The sequence below is a fragment of the Rhipicephalus sanguineus genome, chromosome 1 (genome assembly GCF_013339695.2).
Source record: "Rhipicephalus sanguineus isolate Rsan-2018 chromosome 1, BIME_Rsan_1.4, whole genome shotgun sequence".
In the NCBI taxonomy this organism is placed as follows: domain Eukaryota; kingdom Metazoa; phylum Arthropoda; class Arachnida; order Ixodida; family Ixodidae; genus Rhipicephalus; species Rhipicephalus sanguineus.
The window spans coordinates 294,639,108-294,657,039 of NC_051176.1; the positions used below are offsets into that span (position 1 = coordinate 294,639,108).

The window sequence follows — 17,932 nt, forward strand, 5'->3', positions numbered from 1 at the left end:
GATTGATGGGACACCTTTTGTTATACTATCGATCGCTCTATCCGCGTTCATGGCCACTTGTGCAGAACCCTCCGTGTACATGTACCGCGAAAGTGCACAGCGAGAGAGCTTTTCGACCGCGCATGCCCACAATTTCACTAGCAAAACTGACAGTTTAACTGGTTTTACAAAGAGTTTATCTGGGGACACAAATAACTGAAGAATAACGTAAACTAGCGAAAAGCATCATTCCGGTAAATTATTTGTTTTAATTACAGGGGGCAGGCGGTAGGGACAAAAGGGAGAATCGCATTCCTTCTCACGGAAAGCCCATTGCAGCCTTGGGATTTCGAAATAGCGGCCGCTGATAACTTTTTCGGAGTGCTGAAATCCGACAAATTTTTTCTGTGAAACCGAAACGCTGAAACTGTCATACCCTTCTGACGCAACCAGCATGATCGCGTGTCGTTATCAACCATCGATCTACTTCGCTTCTTTGTTATGAGGGCTGCGCTTGCCATGATAACACGCGTGGCGCATGTTACAAGGTTCACGAATACAGAAGAATAACACCACTGCGATCGTTGTAGCAGACAGTGTCGTCATTCTGTATGTCTCGAAAGGGCATCAGAAGCGTATGGAAATTGCGCTTTTCGGCGCTTCGGTTTCGGTTTCGCCGGCGAAATTTGCCGGATTTCATCACTCCGCAAAAATTACCGGCGGCCGGGTCTTGGAAATTTTAAAATGGCAATGGGCTTTTGTGGGAAGGACTTCAATTCTCCCAACTGTACTAACCGTCTCCTCTATATTAAAAAACTAATTAAGCTTGGGACGGGACAGGGGTTAATCCCCTCTTCCCCCCGCCTGGCCTGAAGGAAAACTGCCGGACCAGTCTTAAATAAAGTTCATTCATTCATTAATCTAATTTCGATAATTGCTATCGCAATTATACCTCATCTTAAAGGGGCCCTGCAACACATTTGCAGCATGGTCAGAAAACGGTGCCGATTGGTAGTCGAGGCTCCTGAGAACATGTGAGCCAAATATTATAGCGCAGCACGCGGCCTGGAATTTACAAATGAATTCTCAAATTGAGCTAGAAATCGCTTGCTCTTCTCTCGACAAATGATGCCATAAACCCAACTGACCGCGCCATAAACACAAAGTCCACGGCCACTGGCTGATTTGAGCATCGTGTATTTACCGCGGTGCGATCGCGCGCTCGTTCGCGACCACACTGAAAGTAAGCCACGCGTTACAAGAAAAAAAAACTAAAGAATGTGCTCAATGTCATGACGTGCGCTGACGAACGGACGTAGCTTCTTGCCCCCTTGTCATCCCCGCGTCGCTTTCAGAGCGTTCGCTTGTACGAAAGGAGAGAGGAAGCGCTTAAAGCGTGCGGCAGATCCCTGTAACTCCATTTGTACTTGACGGATGCTAAAAAAAAAATTGCGGCAGTCGCTTCGCGGGGCAATAAACTCCTTAAATGAAGGCGGTCAATGATTACTTGGATAAGTGTTGTAGGGCCTGTTTAAGATGTTTGTCACCACAGAGTAAGAAATTATGGAGGGAGCGAGCAAATATCGCATTTCCCTTACTTTTTTTATGACTGTCGGACATTTTGATGATTTTCAGATTTTCGTTAAAGGAAGTGTAAAACGCGAAAAGTTTACTTTTTCCGTACAAACGCACAAAGACGTTCGCGCTGTGGCCAGCAATAGAAACCCTAAAAGGCCGTGCTTCCATGCCGTGGTGCAGTGTGCGTAATGCGATTCTTGCACCACGTTTTTTTCAGAAAAAGCAGAAACGGACGCCCTGCGGAATTGAGCTCGCGGAAACTCCTCGTGGCGGACATCGACATGCCTGTGCCCACCTGCACGGCGCGAATTGAACGTTGAAAGCTTCCCATGTGTCCTTCGCAATTAAGCCACTAAACGGCCGATCGTCATGCTTTGAAAACGAGTCGATATGCCAGTAAATGTGGCGTTTTTTTTTTCTACAAGGGCGAAGTCTACTTTAAGTGAAACTGAGAAAAACGCAGTTGTTCGATACTGACAACATGTTCGGGCCTGCTCCAACAATTTTTTACCAGTGTGCTCCTGTCACCAAAATACTTCAAACTTATACTGTGGCTAAAATCTGTATAGCTCACTATCGTCGGTATTCAGGAGTAAAATTTGGATTTGGCTCTTACAGATTGGAACAATCCATTAGGGCTTGAATTGACTACGCAAAAGTAGTCTAAATGGCAGCGAATGAACGATATGGGAATATTTTGCGACAAAATTAACGCCATCTTGTGATTTCGACGGTGCCGTCCTTAGTTTCATGGGCGTAATGGCGAAGACTAGACTTGCAGAGCGCGTGGTCCTTCCTGGAAACAGGCGCACTGTCCTGGATTGTCCGCAGCGTTTTCTTGTTCCTGCCATCTGTTGAAGGCCTCAAAAAAATGCTGCAGCTGTTCTTCTTCTTCTTTTTAGCTTCTTAGCTGGCTTTATGCCGCGCCGTTTAGGACGACTTCTTCCTCAAGGTGCCCAATAACTTCATTTCCGTTGTCTTCCGTTTCAAATATACTGTCTTGGATCGAAAGAAGGACATGGTAACCTAATAAAATGCTCTGTTGGGCGTGTTGGTTCATTCTGTAATAGATTGAGCGCAAATGGAGCGCTCTTGTAGTCGTCTTGTCTTCTTGTGTCCCGTCCATTTGCGCTCAATCTATTACAGAGAGACATGGTATTGTGGCGCAAAACTCGAAAAGAAAAGCCAACAGACAGGTAGGCAAGTAGGCATCTTACTCTTTCCATTCTAGTCTTTCCCTACAGTATCATGTCCTTCAGTAAGTACTAACTCTCCCAAGAAAAAGCAATTTTGGAGCGAAAGCACAATAACAAAGCAACTAGGTTACAAATGAAACAGATTGGATGCGGCCCCGTTGGTTGTTTTGGTCACGATTATTGACGCAGCGTTGGTTTAATTGATCTGGTTCAGTTTGATTCAAACACGTGAAGAATGTGGCTCATTTTGGATTTGAAACTGGTTTTTTTGAGTCCATGTTACAACCAGGAATCGCCCCATTGTGATTACAAACGTTTGAAATGTGAAAGGCACTTAGACGGGCTTTACGTTCCCATGAAATTTAGCCCAGTTTCGGATTCTGGATTTGGCTGTCTTACAAAAAAAAAAAAAATAACACCACATATGTATATTCGAAGCTGGCTCTGGTCCTGGGAGTGATGCGAATACATACTCGTTCAGATCACTACGCGAGCAGGAATGAGACCGCTATAGCGCGGACATCTTGAGCCCGAAAATCGCGGAGCGATATGTTCCTCATGTGCGACGTTGCCACGATGTTCTTTCCCACAAAGTCCACGGAACTGCGCGAGCTACCTGCGGTGGTTTTGGAAAATTCAGACTGTAATCTAAAAGTTCGCCAGAGAAGATGCGCTTGGTCTCGTTTCAGCCGCTCGTGGAACCCTAAAATGCCGTTCCCCGGGTCCCTGAGTTTTCCGGAACCCAGTTTAGGAACCGCGGATCTCCGTGAAACTCACGTTGGGCTTGGAGCCAAGCCAAATTGAACTGTAAACATTTAATGACACGCATTAGATATGCCTCGGGCCAGTTACGGTCAAAGGATACAAAAGGGAATCAGGGCAACCCGCCCAAGGAGGGAGATCGGGAATAGAATGATGAGCTTACTACATGCATACAGAGCGAGTAATATGGATTGAAGAATGATGATTAAGCTGTTCTATGCGTGCATGTTATTCCTGCGGAAGTAAAGAGAAACCGAGTGAATGGAGCAGCAAGTCATGTGCAGCAAAGACAGTCCGAGCGACATAGAAAAGGAAGCGTGTTACATATAAGTGCAGCATCAGAACTGTCGATTGGGCGAGTTGGTGTGCTTCCATCTTGAACGAATATTAGCGCAACAAAAACGACGACGAGAATAGAAAAGACAGACTACAGCGCTGTAGTCTGTCTTTTCTATTCTCTTCCTCGTTTTTGTTGCGCTAATATTCGTTCAAGATATAAGTGCAGGACTTGCAGAAGTTGTATGCTTGTTGTAAGCGGGACTAGAGATGTCGTAGTAGTCATAGTACTGACGGATATCTTTTGTTTCTGGCATTTAAACCTGCGATTACAATGTTGATGCTGCGGATTAAAATATTAAAAGGCCAAATTCAGTATGGCGCAACGCGTCTGCAGGCCGTGTAGCCTTAACATATTACGGTGAAGAGGCGTGCCTCCCGTTCTACAACGCAGTCAGAAAACTTAACTCTCCCCCTTCCGCTTCTCCGAGACGTGCTCTTTTATTTTTTCGTCGGCTGTCAGCATTAACTTAGGCGCGCTACTCCTTGAGGAAAGGAAGAAACTAAAATGCCAGTCATGTGACGGAGACATCACGTGGTACTGCTGCTGCCGGACACCAGTGTATGGTGCCCGTAACCTCTATCTGATATACACTGCTGCCGGACACCAGTGTATATTGCCCGTAACCTCTATGTCTAATTGTCCTTTGTGGAGATACGAAACTCTCGCATAAAAGTTGCTTATCATATATAATAACCGAACATGGAAGCTGCGACAAGTATGACAAGTGTATTTTATGTTCTTTCGCTACCAACAAAAAAAAATGCCATACTTGTCGCAGCTTCCATGTTCGGTTATTATATATGATAAGCAACTTTTATGCGAGAGTTTCGTATCTCCACAAAGGACAATTAGACATAGAGGTTACGGGCAATATATGCTTTTTCGATAAGGTTGTAGTTCTGGATGACACTTAGTAGCTTGAACAGAATCCCCACCCCCACCCCCCATCGGGACCTTCCTCGTGCGTCTCGTATTAAGAGCATGGGCATACAGGCGTTCGGTAATATAGTAAGCCCATTTCTTTTCAGCCGTGATTCCCCTTGCGAATTGAAAGTTCTATGCCATATCATAATTTCGTTGTCTTATGTCATTTTTCAGCTTTGATGAGTTTTGTCCCGCGCTCAGGTTACGTCCTATATCTATAATACTTCAAAATTTGACGCGCGTACCCATAATTTTCATTGTTGTGCCGATGAACTTTATTCTTCTCCTAACTCCACTATACACACAAAGGCTCATGAAAAAGTCGTAGACCGTAAAATACGCGCCGTGTCACAACTTTGCATAACAAAGATTTTCTTTTTCTCAAATGGGATCGACAGACCGAAACGGAGCAGATGAACACGACGTTTGCCTTCTGAAAACTTTGCCGCGTCAGCTCATTTATGCATTTCTTTTTCGCGTGCACGAATATTAGACTCTGACTTGCAAACAAGATTCCTGAATGCCCCACACTATAATGCCTTGACGGCTCCATGATTACATAACATCAGCTGATGACGTCGAGAGGAAAACGGCAATTTCAGTGTAATCAACGAACCTGGGCTCGAAAAACGTCAAAGTATTGTCTCACTTTCTGCCTTGCACGGGAGGATAGTGGCCTGTAATTCATTATGCTGAATTGGGGCGAAATGCCTAAATTTATACACAGAGACCAAAAGAAAAGCTCGCGGAAAAATCTGCGAATTGTTTCAACTGCCACACGACGCGGTACTGTTCGGCGTGAATGTCCAGCGGTATACCGCGAGTCTTGCCATACTCTCAAGTACCTTCGTGTCACTTTTTGGTATCGAGCTAGGCGCGGCGCCGAGGCTTTTGAGAATCGGTATCCTCCCACCACGTATAACGAAATTACAAAACACTGTTACCTGGGGCGGTGACAGCACCCTCCGCCACTCAGAAAGTTAAGACAACAGGCTCTGACACTAAGATTACTTCAGGTCGAGGCCCGCACTATTGCACAAGATTTATCCAGAGATACAGCCAACTAATGTATGTTCATTATGCGCGGATGTAGCTAACATAGAACATATGCCCTAGTCGTGCCCCGCGTTACGCGGTAGCGAAGGCTTCACGCCGTCTAAATGTGAGGCTGCTGTTAGTAGCCCCGGACTCGAAGAACAGCTATGGGCAGTCCAACGGGCCCGCGACGCAGCAGAGAGACTTGGTCTTTCTGTTCCGACGTGGGAGCGGCCCGCTATACGTGCTAGAGCGCGTTCCGAAGGACCTTATTAAAATTCGTCCATACAATGCGCTACGTCACCTGCCTATACTCTAAATCTACCTCCATCGTAAAATTGTGCATGCGCTCGTCCGTAACATAACCTAACCTGTTACGTTGTGTTAAGGAGCCACCAACGGCTCCTTCCTCCACGCTCTGGGTGGATGTGGATGGATGGATGTTAAAAGTGTCCCCTTTGAATCAGGATGACGGCAAGTGCCACCAAGCACCTTATTAGCCCTCTATGTGCTCTGTGGTTTGTACCGACAATACATAAATTCCGTCCTTGCCCCCTTCTCCCAATTTTCACCGTTACTGTAAAATGTTTTCATTCCGTGTGTTCCATAGTTTCCCGCCGCCAATCCTCCAGCCTCTTCTTACCGGTCTCTACCGCAGGTTCATTTACGTTCCCAAATTTGTCTTTGAATTATAATATCTTGGGCAGACTTACTCTTTCCATATTTATTGGATGGATACCTTGACATTCAATCCGCTCATGCTCGATAGGGATGGCGGTGCCATCTAGGAGAGGTGCACTGAAGTGGTGCATAATGAAGCCAATACTCAGTAAATAAATAAATCAACAAATAAGATTAAAAAATATGTTCTGACAGCTAAATTTGAGCTCGCGGCCTTCGGTAGAGAAACTCGATTCTCTAACCATTAAGCCCCACTCGCATGCCTGTTCGATGGGAACAGAATAGAACACCCTTTTGAATGTCCCGAATGCAGACAAGCGTGCTTAGACGTTTCCTCAATGCTGACAGATCGCTGAAGAAATTATCTCGCGTGCGCCATAATATTAAGACGCTTGGCACACACATATCCTAGTTAGACCTCATGCACAAGACAACATGTATGCAATGGTCATCGCACGCCCTGTGCTCATTGTGCCATCGAAGCGAGAACGCGGCAAAATCGTGAAAACTCACGCTTGTACGGCCCCTTACTGTAATGCCCTCCTGGCCCTTGAGGATCAACAAATTAAACTCCTAGGAGTAGTCAACGTAAACGTTGCGACGGATGCGGCCACAATGCGTACGCACTGTTGGGGAATCCGTGCAATTTACAAGGTGTTGCCGAAAACTTTTTTTGATTCTATAACATTCCTTATACACTAAGCGCGGTTCACGTAAATGACTCATTAAAAAAGTAATGTATATTAATTCAACGAGTAATACTCTCATACAAGATGTCCAGACGAAACAATACGAATAAAAACATTGGGGCATATGAACTCTGAATTGTTGCCATGGTGAAAGAAAGTGCTTTGAAGCAGCAGCCTCACCCATCTTCAATCGTTAGTACTCGTGCAGCGGAGCGCTGTGATCGAGCTACTTCGCGTGTCGTTAGCGAATGCGTAACATTATGCAGCCGGCGCCCTTCCTCACACGTCTGAAGTTGTAAATAACTCCACAGATAATCAGCATGTTGGAGTCAAAGTACAGCTGATGTAGAATTACCTACACGACTTCGTCCCTAAACCCAAAGCGACCAGTTAAACTCACTATGCAAAACTAATACCGTATATTAGAAGGTCAGATGATACAGACAGCGGCGACGTTGAGCAGAATGCACACGCGCTCTGCAAGGAACCGCATGTCTGTTCACATATTATTCAGGCTTCACCGATCTGGAAACAAAGAATGTGGCGAATAAAAGCTCGCGGAAAGCGAACAGGCTGAGTTATATTTGAAGCAATATTCGGCGTCACGCAGATGCCGAACCATTCACCCGTGGAGCGGAGGCGACCGAGTCTATAGGAACACTGCGCGACGATGTCGGATGAAAGAAACGAGGTCGCTGGAGTGTGCCTTGATATGCGACGCAAGTCGTGAGGAAAAACAGGTACGAAAGGGACGCATGACGACGAGCGCACATAACGTGAAAGATGCTCTTTCGAGTGGCAGATACGGAGACTCGGGCAAATTCATCATGCACACTTGTCGAAACAATCGTCGCTGCTAGGCGGAGGATGAAGAAACGGGAACTTAAAGAGCACGCAGCATCATCGTTTTTTTAAAAAATAAAAACAAGTTTCCTTTTCGTGCAGTAAGGCTGCTTTCGCGCGAGCACACAGCGTTTCTAAGAAAGGGCCACTCATACCTTGCCGAAAAGTTACTTCAAAAGGGATTTCACTCTGTGGGCAAAATAAAGGAAGCGGGCTCGCGCAAACAAAGGCTGGCTTGAAAGTGCCGCGAGCTAAGCACCTGACAGAGACAGTTGTCACCGCTGCAAATCCGTATACAGGGCGCAGCGATCGTTTTGCGCTAGACTGCGGGCTCCGATGTGGAATAGTTAAACCAGCGTACAAAAAGACAATGAGAAAGAGAAGAAACAAGCGCGAGGAGTCAAAGCGGGCCACAGATACGAAACTGCTCTTGTATTCCTGTCTTTTTTTTTTCTTCTTATGCGGAGTTGGTGGCGGAAACGCGTTTTGTGTCGCCTCGGGACATTCCGCGGTCCGGGAATCGCAGTTCGCTGGGGCCGCTGGATTGTTCGCTCTCCCCTTCTGTCCTCTTGTTTCGCGCTAGCGCGCACGGCACGCATATACTGCACTGGCGCCAGAAGCAGTTGTCGCGTCGCTCAAACGCATTGTCTCGCCGCTGTCGCGCGCAAAAATGCACCGCTAGAATGATGGCGCCGCTTGGAGCGCTTTTCGAGCACCACCGCCGCGTGGGTGGAATAGAGGATTCTAAAGCGGAGTAAGTAAGGAAGGGGGCTGACGATTTGTATTGTTTTGTGGGACCTTCTTTCTGTTGATAACACCGCTACGGAATCGACGATGTGATCCCACAACTCTGCCCACGATTGGTGCACCACTTCTGCCCTTTCTTCGAACGCGATACCTGATTTCTCGCTGTTTTAGCAGCACGTGGAGTGGTTCGTATAAATGGAACTAAGCTAGACTTCTCGCCCGAATAAAATCGGGCACTTATCACGTGTCGCATGAAGTAAAGGCCAAGTGCTTGAATCTGGAACGTACTTCCAAACCTTTCGTTGGTAGGCGCTGTTTGCCATTTGCTGGCCGCGTCCGCCACTAGGGGTGGCTGAAATGTCTCAGGAACAATTCTATCGTAAGAACTTTTTGCTAGTGGACGACTCTGCAAATTCGGAGCCGCTTCCTGTATTACAAAACGTTGATGCGTTATTGAGCTGTTCTTCAGGGCAGATGGCAACCAAGCGAGATGCTGGACACACACTAAGCAAAGGCAGCGGACGAATATCAAACGGCGGACTTGACAAGGCAGACCTTTTTCAGTGCTCAGAATGCTTGAAGGAAAGAAGGAACAAAATAGGACAGGGCGCAACCAAACGGTTCTTACGAACCACTAGCTTCCTTTTTTTCTTTTTCTTGCATTATGCCGCACCGCATTGACAAACCTTTCTGATCGAAAGTGCATTTCGCCATTCGCGCGTTGCCTGATCCCTAATATGTCTGACGTCACAACTGGCTAGCATCTGCACTTAAGGACGCTTCTATAGCTGAACGACATTTTGCGTATACGGGCCCTGTTTCTTTCACGGCCAGGATAAGTTTACCGTCAAGAGTTTCGCTTAAATGCCTAATTCCAAGTCGTCCTTGCTACGAGTAGGATACAGAACTATGAAAATGTACGGTTATTGCGAAAGTACCATTAAGGTTTCTTCGAGCAATTATTTCGCGAATATAGTTACATTTAATCGACAGTCGCACTCGCGGTTTAACTTCATGGCAACGAAAAAGGAAAAAAAAATATCATGCACTCATTTGTATCCCAAACTTGCAAAGAAAGCCCATGCGGGTTTCTGCGAAAGAAGGCTTCGCAGTTGAAAATTCTTCGCGTGGTTGAAGAAAACTTAGTTCCGGCGTGGTCCTGCTCTACCAACTGAGCTAACCAGGGGGCTGGCCGATCGCAGGGCGAAGGCGAATTCATCGACAACTCAAATCGGTATTGTAGATAAGATAAAAAACTCACGGGGTCCCTTATGCAACCGCGTAAGAGGACTCGAAGGCGAAAGCCATCTTCTTTTGCTTCTCAGTCGACGTATTGGTTCCGCCACCGCCAGCGCCGAAAGCTTTCTGCACCTAACGTGGTTTTACAAGACCTCCAAGATCGGAGGCGTTGCAAGTTCTCTGCACCACACGTTGTTTTGCACTGCCTCCGTGATCGGCCCACGTTTGACCAAGCGACAATCTCATGTGATGGCGTCACCATGTGACGTCACGTTTATATGACGTCATGATGACGTCACAAATTCTGGCGATCTGTGACGCCGTGATGATGAGTTTTTTTTTTTTTTTTTTGCAACACTCGTGTTCACGGCGCCGACGCGGGACGCCGACGCCGACAGTCAATTTTCGTGTTTGATGAGGCGTCTAAGGCTTTTGTCTTAAAAAAGGAAAACTAGAGAATAATGGAGGCCCAGCGCTGAATGTTTTGAAAATGTCGACACGGTGTACAGTGGCGTACTCACTGACAACGATGACGTAAATGTCTCGCGTGGCCATGTCCCCTTTGCTGCCGACGGCGATGCAGCGGTACGGGCCTTGGTCCTCCTTGCGAGCTTCGTGAATAACCAGGGTGCCAGGCTTTTCCAGTGTGTGTCGGGACTCTTGCGGTAATGGCTTGCCATCTGCGAGGAACAACAAGGAAAGCGTTCGGAAAGAGAACACCTCACAGGAGCGGTGGCAGTTATACGTGCTGCTGCGGTAGGTATGGAACCTACCCGCGAAGTGGGCAACCATCTGCAGGATTGGCTTAGCGGCTAACGAGTGGCGCTCGAGGTCGCGCCTTTGACTCAAGCTTAGGGCGGCGAAATGAAAGAACGCTCATATACTCATATTTAGCTGCACCGTTGAAGAGCCGCAGGTGGTGGAAATTAATCCGTAATCTCGCACCACGGTACCTTAGAATAAATATCGAAAAACTCGGACAAACGAAACGTTACAATAAACATAACTTTAAGAATCGTTAATGTTTGGCTAGATTTTTAATGTACTGATACAAGTTTTGGAATAGTAAAACAACAAACAACTTTTTGCTGCATTGTAAAGTGCGCATAATGTGTCCTATCCCTAAGTATTTGTGGAGTCAAAAGGTGAACGGGCACTAGTTTTTATAGAGAAGGCTGTGCATGAAGGAAAGAAGTGCAACACGCAATGCCTCAGAATGAGCACGCAGTGCCGCTTCGCTGATGGAAGGCTAAAATTATTCAATAAACATCGCGAGAAATTCCGGTTCACACACGCATTGCTTCCGGAGAACTCGGTGAACAGTGGGAGATTGGGCAAAAAGCTTTTGTTGTCAAACAACGCTTTTCGAAGAACGGTAAATCAACGACACTACATGTTTTACCGGCACTGTAGTATCCGGTTAAACTGAAAGAAATTCCAGCCTCCTTGACTTCCGTTCAAGCGACGCTCATAGTTAGAGAATACCAAGGCTTTCAGGTCTGACTTCCACCAGCGGATGAAAACAACTACATGAGCATTGCTGCATTTTTCGATCACTTGCCCACTAGATGGAGCTACAAAGAATTGAACTTGACGCCAACCTCTCAACAGGCGTGCACCCTAGTGTGCGCTAAGAGAAATAAATAACTGCGGCGCAGTTTTCTTACGTCGAATAAAACACACAACTGTGGATGCTAAAAATGGCGACAAAAATAATCAGAATATCTGTACCGAGACGGCTTCTTTCCCGCGTTACTCATTTGCATAAGGAGTTCATAGGACTCGCTCGGGTCGGGAAACGTAAACAAGCCCCAGGAAGTGGGCGTGAAAATAACGTAAACGCGCTCCTTCCGTTATGCATACAAATTTTATTCTCGGTGGAGCACCGGTACGGGGGAGGAGGCCCCGAGAATACAGTTCTGGCGCAGCGGTTCGGGACAGAGCCGAGGTAAATCGGGCGCCGCCGAGGCAAACTTGGCTTCGCAGCACGAGTTGGCTCTCCATCAATACGTCCGGGTGGAACACTGCGCAGGCTGACACTTTAATGCATTTCAATCACGCCAGAGGGCGACATTCGAGAAGGAGAACCGTGTCTCTCAGCCGCGAGACAAAAGCGAGGAAGCGACGATAATGAAAAATTCGAAGCGTATAAAAAAAAAAAGCACGTGCCCTTCCACAAGCACCCTGGAAACAAGATGATGGACAAAAAAGAAACGATAAAAGAAAGCTCGGGTGAAAGGTAAAGAAAGGAACTCGATTTCGTTAATAACGCAAACATCCCTCGGACACAAAGCCGAACAGAATCGAAACGGGGTGCGCCGCTGCCGAAACGAAAACGTCATCCCCTGCTGCGCCGACAGTTCGCGGGCTGCACGACACTGGCGGGGGGGGGGGGGGGGTAGGGGGGGGGGGGGGCAAATCATATTTCAATTGCCAGTCCACCTTGGGGCGCTCCAGCAGTGCGGCGCTGAAAGGAGCTCATTTTCTCTGTCGCGGCAGCAGCTACAGCGGAGGCAAGGTTTGCTCACTAGCGGGTCGAACACAAGCTCGCGGGCCGATAGCTGCACATTCGCAGAAATGAGACCGTGCGAAGTGCACACGGCACAAGCAACAACCTGCTGGACGCAGGCTGGCAGAAGGGAGAAAAAAAGAAGTGTGGAACCTCCGTCTTATTATATTTTGCTTCTTTTCCGATCCACTCTGCTGGCCAGTATATTGAGAGAAAATAATGAAAAGTTTAATTTGGTCCACTTCGACCCCCCTGTCGTACTTCAACCTCAGATTTTAGTTTGTTGTTTTCTGCTACTGAGTCGGAAGATACTTTCAGACCACTCCGCCGTATTGCGGACTTTGGACGGTGATAAAATTAGGATTCTTTTTTTTTTTCTCTTATTGCAGAAGTTACTATCTGGCATTTTGTTTGCGCTTTCGGCTTTATCAACTGGTACCTGCGACCGGAAAATAAACACTAGAGTCTTCGAAACACATGACCGTGCAATATATGGACCTTAGATGCAACTATTGTTGTACAGGCGCGCAGTATTCGTCAATGCGGAACCGCACAAGAAGAACTGCGAGCAGAAAATTTTTGTTCTTTCTTTTTCGTCTCAGTTTAGCTCATTACAGAGTACACTGCATTGTCGACTGATTCATATTCATAGCCTGACACTGTTTGCTCAACAGTAACATGTAAAAACAAAGCAGCAAGCGTCTCAGCCATTTCGCTTACCTCCGCGGAGTTTGTTGTTGCTACGTAGAGACAGCGGACTACGCCGCGTTAGCTACGCTCTCTACAGGCGTACGTACTGCTTTCACATTTGAGCCTTTCGACAGAATCATTAGCTTGTCACGGCAAGTCTGGCTTTCAAAGAAGCGCATTTGGTTTTGGCAGTTTCCAAGCAGGGAGACTATAGTTTTCGTGCGTTGTTAAATTATGCGTATTATCTGGTACAGCCTGCTTGACGAATGAGTCCCTGTCGAACTACTACGCAGGAAGCCTAATGATGTTTGTAATCGTCTATATGCTCTTGGTGCCCACCGTCTAGCCATCTATATAGCGAGGTTCATATGCTAAAGAGGTTGCATCTACTTTATGAAGGCTGGAGTGCGCGTCATGTAACTCAAGAGCCTACATTTCGCTCTAGCTGACGCATCGTTTCCTGTACTGTGGCTGCTTAATTACTATAGGAGCGATAGGTACACTAATGGGTGGTAGTTAGTAAAAGCATCGGCAGAAAACACTGGGTCGTTTGTGTAAAAGCGAAACAAGAATGAAAAGCAAGTGCTGGACGATTATTGCTATACTCATGCAGCAACAAACACAGCAAAGACGCGTAAAGCGCGGCTGTACATGGGAACTTTACATAAATCGGTGCCGCTTGACGCAGCTCATTGCGGAGCTACCGGCATAAGTAATGAATTATTAGTTGTGCTCGGAAGTATATGCTCATGTTCTATCAAATAAAACGAAGTTTGCGGAAAGCGCTCGCTTAAAGTCGTAAATGTAGTTTTTTTTTAAATTATTTTTCTTGAAGCAGAGGGGTTTCGAGCTGGCCGTATAGGATGGCAACTTTCTTGTCATGAGCCGTTGAGAAGACCAGATACACACTTGGGCCATCAGGATTCATCGAGTGCAGAAGCGGGCGAAGAACGAAGAAATAAAGAAAGGAAAAGTCTATCCTCATCGAACAAGCACTGTTGTACAAAGCAATGACAGAGATTAATTACCCGCGCAGCTAGTTCAGCTTCAGAAAACTGTTCGACATGTGTGCTTTGATTGCAATCTTCAAGGCTCCGCTAATAATATGCATACATAATTTATTGCGACCTCGGCAGAGTGCCATTTAAAACGCATCAGAGATTATTTTAATCGCGTGTTTGTTGGACAGGGACATTGTCTTCCGCTAGTCGGTAGAATGACCATAGTGTGCAGAAAGTAATAAAAAGTATTTGTGCGAATATATTATAAGCCAACCTCTTCAACAGGATATAAAGGGGCGTAATGAAAAAAAAGGAACTACGGCCGTCGTCAGCAAGAATGTCAGCGAAGAGAAAGCTTAGATGAGCAGATTTTGGCAGATAAACTCGGAACTGTAGCAGTGATTGAAACTTTGGCACATTCCAATGTTTAATTTGAGATCTTTGATTGCAATATATGCGTAGTACGGAAAATACATAGGTGCATACGGTATACTTATTTTATTGACTCTCCTGCCTTCCTCTCTCCTTACCTCTTCCTCCTCTTTCTCTTTCTTCATTGAGCAGTAGTCTGGGCATTTTCTTTCCCAACTGTTTCAGTTAATTTTGATTACGACAACAGGCAACACGCCCTTGTGATTCCTCGTTTCGTTTAAACGAATGGTTCTTTGTTTCTTCACACAGCATTGCGTATGCTGCCTGCTAGTTGCTGTCGCTGTACGAATTGGAGCACCGGGTATGTGCGTACCTGAACAATCTTGGCTAATCCACAGAAATGGTTAAGTGCCACTGTGCCTAGATAGTGAAGCAGAACAGAAGCTAAAAGAATGGTTTGTTTGGCGAGTTGGTAATTCATTATATAATAAAGCGCTAAAAACAAGGAACAACAGAGAGGAAGGGGACAACACGAGCGCTCACTGACAACTGAAAGTTCATTGAAAAAACTGAAAATAATACAGAAATGTCGCGTCAAAAACAAAACAAGTCACGGTTAGAAAGTTACTTCAGGAAACCTTCCAAGTAATCTATTTCTGCTTTGTGCATCTATTCTACTTAAAAAAAAAAGACTTTCAGTTATCTGTATCACCTTCGTCTCTCTTGTTCCTCGTTTTTAGCCATTTATTTGAGAAAGCCAGATGTAGCACCGCAACAGAATATTGAAGAAATCGCATACAAACAAGTGAAGTCAGTAGCAGCCAAGTGTGGAAAAAGAAGGAAAAAAAAACATGAATGATCCCTCTGTCATAGAAATAACACGATAGTGAAACGTGCCTTCACAGACGTAGTTGAGCGTTTGTTGGGCATTCGTTGGCCCCAAGGGCGAAGGAATGAATGCTATAGCAACAAATTGTAATGTCACGTGAAGAACGGCAAGCAGCTCGAAACTTGAAACGCGCTGCTCAAGCAGAAAGGACGCACGGAACGAACATACACATGCAAGATGAGGGCGAACTGTCACAGTTGTAACTTATTTTTGTGTGAGCAGCGCGCTCCTTTCGCAAAAGTGGCCGCTGCAGCGAGCGAAGTGACCTTCGTGCTCTCAACGCAAACTTTCGGTGATAGCACAAGACGTACAAACCACCGCCACCACGAGATAAGCGCGCGCACAAGCGACCACGCCCTGTAGAGGCGTGCGCTCATCGCGACGCGTGAGGCGGCGACCTTTAAAGCGTGCTCTTCGAGTCCTTCGCGCCATCTCGCTAGTGATGACGAAAACACGCTGATGTACCACCGATCTCTGAGTACCACCACCGGCAAATGGTGTATATAAATTGCTCGCCGTTAGTATGGTAAAGAACGTGCCGGCTATGGCCTAATCGTTTCGCGCCACGCGCTGCGGAGCGAGGAGTCGTAAGTTCGGCTCCCGGTGATGAAACTTTTTCTTCTAGCTTTTAATTTGCCATCTGTTAGTTTTTATATTTTACAACGTCATATCCGTGACGGAAATACCTCAGTGGAGCCGTGGTGGACCGCGGCATAAAACACTTTCATGTTTGAAAAAAAAGATGAACAGAGTTTGCATTGTGAGAGGAGCGCTATACTACACACTGTAAACGAAAATTAGCCGAGATGGGAGCTTTTCCAGCATATGAGCCCCTAAAACCCCCATGCCCCAATCATTTACTCCATGGTAGCGGGGTGAAGTCGGCACATGTCGTCGGAAAACGCCCCTTGCTTAATGAGGGAGTTTATGAACGACATGACCTTGTTAAACTCCCCCACGGAGTTTCAGATCACGTGGTTAGAAACTCCCTATGGGAGGTTCAAAAAAGTATTTTTGGTCGTGACGTGCGTGCGTGTGTGAATGTGCGTGTGTGTACGGGCATCTATTTGCAGCGACGATTTGCAGCGAGGATTTGCAACGGCCGGTTGGTTTGTGTAGACGTGTAGGACTATTTTCTCCACTGAACCGTTCTGGTCAGAGACAAGTTCAACTCGCGCCAGCGTCCGACTGCGAACACATCGAGCTGGCTGTCCCGTGTTTATTCTCCCGTCAAGCGGGAGTGCCCATGCACACGAGTGCAAGCCTCCGACACGCCACGGATACCTTGCTTCAACGTGCAGAGTTACGAAGAACTGCGAAGAATAATTTCATCGGCAACAAAAGTAAGCTGTTGCGATCGTCAGCGGGTTGTTTCTGAAGTTTCACCGGCTAAAACTTCGAAGCAGTAAGAAGTAGGCTTCGCTACGTCGTCGGCACCAAGCCGGCCGGCGGCCGGTGTGAGAGCTGTGCCGGCGACGCGCTCGCCCCGACCACCGGCAACGCTTGCTTCTCGGAGTGTCACCGAACCGATGCTTCACCGGCTGCAACTTCTAAGCGGTAAGAAGGCTTCGCTACGTCGTCGGTACCAAGCCGGCGGCGTGTAGCGAACTCGCACAGCCACACCCGTCGCCATGGCGAGTTCTATATACGAGCTCGCACCGGCCACCGGTGTAGCAAAGAATATGTTTCACAGAAAATAAAAGCTGCTGGAATGAGTAAGTTTAAATTGTCTCTTTGTGCCATGCAACCACCGTTGTCAAACGTATAGAGAGAAGGCGAGCGCCGATACGAGAGAGATTGAACCAACATGCGGCCGCCGCTGCACTGCGAGCAACAGGAACCGCGACTACACTGTAAGCAAAAAAGAGCCGAGATGGGTGTAAATGGACTTGTCCTCTAGCGCACGCCCCGATGGGGGTTTTATATACTCCGTCCAGGGGAGTAAAAAATTTACCCCCCTTAAGGACGGAGGTTTTGGATGGACTGAGGGGAGTATTTATTTACATCCATAGGGGAGCTTTTCCAGGTACGTATGGGAGTAAATTTTTATAACCATTGAAAAAAAAATGCTTTTCGCTGTCGCACCATGCGCCAGAGAATCTTTGATTAAATTAGCATCGAAACACGCAAACTCGATCACACGTACACAAACATGCACACAACATTCGCAAAGTAATACAACACTCAAACTGACAACCAAAGTTTGGTTCCATCCGCGCTTCACAACCAAACTTTGGTCACCGAGTATATATAGGCACCACATCTTGACCTCCAATGTAGCTCGGATGGGACACTCCTTTTCCGCGTAATTATGCACCAAACATTCATGGCGTACGTGTATATTTGCGGTGGGCTTATAGATACTACTGAGGTACACCCGTCTTTTACTATAAACCCACCTAACATTCAATGCCTTTTTAATTAGCGAATTTTGTTTATCAGCTGGCACTCTGTCGCA

The 17,932-nt window shown here is 46.6% G+C and overlaps 1 protein-coding gene across 1 annotated transcript in view; it reads right to left on the reverse strand.

Moving 5' to 3' along the window:
- The window catches only part of LOC119383277 (Down syndrome cell adhesion molecule-like protein Dscam2), a 573,655-nt gene that overhangs the window by 112,977 nt on the left and 442,746 nt on the right, over positions 1 to 17,932 (reverse strand). Inside the window, exon 9 of the mRNA XM_049411927.1 lies at positions 10,535 to 10,693. Within this exon, the coding sequence (XP_049267884.1) occupies positions 10,535 to 10,693 (159 nt within the window). The remainder of the gene's footprint in view (positions 1 to 10,534; positions 10,694 to 17,932) is intronic.